This window comes from Anneissia japonica, unplaced genomic scaffold (genome assembly GCF_011630105.1).
Source record: "Anneissia japonica isolate Jap-2015-1 unplaced genomic scaffold, ASM1163010v1 scaffold147227_len2961_cov108, whole genome shotgun sequence".
NCBI lineage: Eukaryota > Metazoa > Echinodermata > Crinoidea > Comatulida > Comatulidae > Anneissia > Anneissia japonica.
Genome location: NW_022757766.1, coordinates 1 through 2,961, shown reverse-complemented (window position 1 = coordinate 2,961; position 2,961 = coordinate 1). Strand labels below are relative to the sequence as shown.

The window sequence follows — 2,961 nt, the reverse complement described above, 5'->3', positions numbered from 1 at the left end:
TGTGGACATCTTAAATTCTATGTTGTTTTTCATTCTTATCAGTTTTATGTTTGTTTTCGAAAAAATCAAATCCAATCACATACCTGCTACAAATAGATTCTGTACATTAGCTGTTGACATTGCTATACGTTCACCTGTTTTATCACAAGTCATATTCTTGTACTTTAAGCACTTCTCAAGTTCCTGAAAGTGTGGTTTCTCCGGAGTTGAACATACTAAACAAAGTATGTTCAGAGTATAGCCAACAACTTTCTTAGACGGATATACCTCATCTAGGTTTTGCTTTAAAACATCCAAAACCTGTAAAATGAAATAAACATTTTATAGCAAATGTAAGTGGACTGTAATTAGCCACTTTGCATCAAATCCATAATTTAGTATAAACATAAATGACCAACAATCAGCCAATTACGTCATTACCTCCTTACAGATGTCGGGATGTGGCTTGCATGCTGGCTTGTCTGCACCGTCTGCGTCTCGCTCTTTCATCCGAGATATTTCAAGCTTAAAAGAGGAAGGAAAAACGAGAAATATCAATCTGAATATAGCATATTCATGAAAACCTCAATGGCACCATTGTAATCAACAAGGAATTAAACAGAATAATAAAGAAATATATGCATTTTAAAACCAAGGGACATATTTACCTTTAAACACTGTTTACTGTCAATGAATATCCGACCTAATCTCAGGTAATGACTATCATCGAATGCTATTTCAGACTTATTCTGAAACAGCTTTGGATCATCAAAACCTCCTCTATCCTGACACAGGCTTACAAATCTAACGACCAAGAGATTATAGACGGTGTCAGGGAGAAAGTCTTTAGGCGTCACATAGATGGATACTGTCTGCTCATCGTCTTTCTTAATCTCCAATCTATTATTAGGCTCGGTCTTCATCCGTGAAGGGACGACAAAACATCGTGGGTCATCTTCTGATGCGTTCTTCATTTATAAACGAAAAAAATCGAAGTTAATAGGCCTATACACTAATTACAATGAGAAGGGGAGAAGATAGACATGGTGAATAGGTCTCCTTCCAACTTTCTACAAACCCATTGTATTCTCCCACTTTCCCAAATTATATAATAGGATTTCATATGAGCAAAAATTAACAGCCTTGAGTCTCCAATATACGACATCGTCTCGGGCGTAGTTAATAGAAACGGACTATGTCTAGTTACAATTATGCAATAACGTACTATAGCAATGGCCATACCTTTTTAAAGAGTAGTCCAAATTCCTTCATAAGTTCAATGAAGTCTTCAAAGATGACGTCATCATCATCTTCACTGGCAGTAAGTTCATTTTCCCACAAATAACGCAGTAAGGGTTCTGCAAGAATCCCTTCTTTATCTAATTTACGCCAAAACTTTGCTATCACTGGAACCTATATTTAAAAAAAAAAAAAAAAAAATTTTTTTTTTTTAAATCGAAAAACTAAAATCTTATCGAAAGCTAATGTGTTTGGCAAAATGGTGGTTACAATTGTAAAAGCCTCACTTGGATCACATATTTTTTTTTATATGGACGGGGGATGTAGTAGACTATGGCAATGTAAGATATTATGAAAATTACATTCAAATCTCTCGTGGATTGAAATTAGTTAAACAGAGACCAGAATTAAAAGTGATACCATGAGATTGATATACTGTAAATATTATAATAAATGCATACAGACAAACCTATTATTATGATATAATTACTAAAGTATTCCCCTTCACCTATCACCACACAGCCCAGGAACACTAACAGAATTACTAGTAATACCCCTCACTATGGAACCAGTGGCGGATCCAGAAATCCGAAATAGAGGTGGCCAGAAAGTCAATTTTACAGATAGAGGCTTCAAACTACCTCAGACCAGTGGTGACGCCAGAAATTGCAGACAAGGGCAAAATCGCCGAATGAGGGCTCGGAACCAACAGGCCGACTAGAGCCTCTGTGAACGGCCCAGAATAAGAAATTCTTGGTAGGGTTCAACGGGGACTTACTATAGTCTAAAATGGGCTTTTAGAACACAATATTACGGATTAGCAATCAAAATAACGTTGTTTGGATAGGCAAATTGTTTTTTTAAATTGTTGATGTCACCCAATGGTACCACCTCTGCCTCAGACCCACCATAGTGGGGCCGGACATACGATGTTGCATGCCTATAGCACTTTTAGATAGCCGTAAATGGCTCTTTTTCAACATTTTCTATAATTATTTCTTTTTCTATTTTTGAGACCCGGAACGGCTGTGCACCTGTCTCCCACCACTACCATCCGCTTGCTTCCACCAATAGGAACTGTAATCAAATAATTGAAATTGTATTTTGTTGGCCTATCTTTTATACATTTAAAACTATACGGTACCTTGTCAGCATCACCAGGTTCTACATCTGTGATGATTTTCATGAAGACACCAATCAGCATATGGATGTTAGTAATCACTGTGTTCTTCAACTTCTTGTTAGTGGGCGAGTACAGAATGACTCCAAGATCATTCAGGTAATTGAGGACGTAAATTAGGTTTTCTTCCTTAATACCACATTCCACAGCAATCTCAGTGACCTAAAGAAAAAAAAATATATAAAACATATTTAAGGGCTGTCTAAAAATATTACCACGCGAAAAACTGTTTAATAATAAAATAATTAGCAAATACACATTTATTAAAATTAAACATTTTTACTAATAAATGTAAACGTAAAACAAATCGTTCTTCATCAAATGTTGCCTAATCTAAGTAATAATTTAAATAATCATATGATACCTTTTTCAAGGACATGCGCATTGTTGTCTTCCCAGCTTCTTGTACCTTAGTTTGAAAGTCCACCCAACTGATGGGAACAGTTCTTGCCATTGCCTTCATGTAAGCACCAACATTTGATTTTAATCGCTCAATTTCTTCATCCATTTTTGCATTGTTGGCTACTGCATACATATGGCGGTCAACATGACTCTCGAATGGT

At 36.0% G+C, this 2,961-nt stretch overlaps 1 protein-coding gene across 1 annotated transcript; it reads right to left on the bottom strand.

Annotated features, from left to right (window-relative positions):
• Positions 1-83: 83 nt before the first annotated feature.
• LOC117124873 lies at positions 84-2,955 on the bottom strand (the record flags this gene model as incomplete). Its single annotated transcript, XM_033271205.1, has 6 exons — positions 2,763-2,955; positions 2,363-2,560; positions 1,222-1,392; positions 648-947; positions 421-504; positions 84-300 (listed from the first exon to the last, which is right to left on the bottom strand). Coding segments are annotated over exons 1-6 (1,141 nt in total), but the record flags the coding sequence as incomplete, so codon positions are not given.
• Positions 2,956-2,961: the final 6 nt, after the last annotated feature.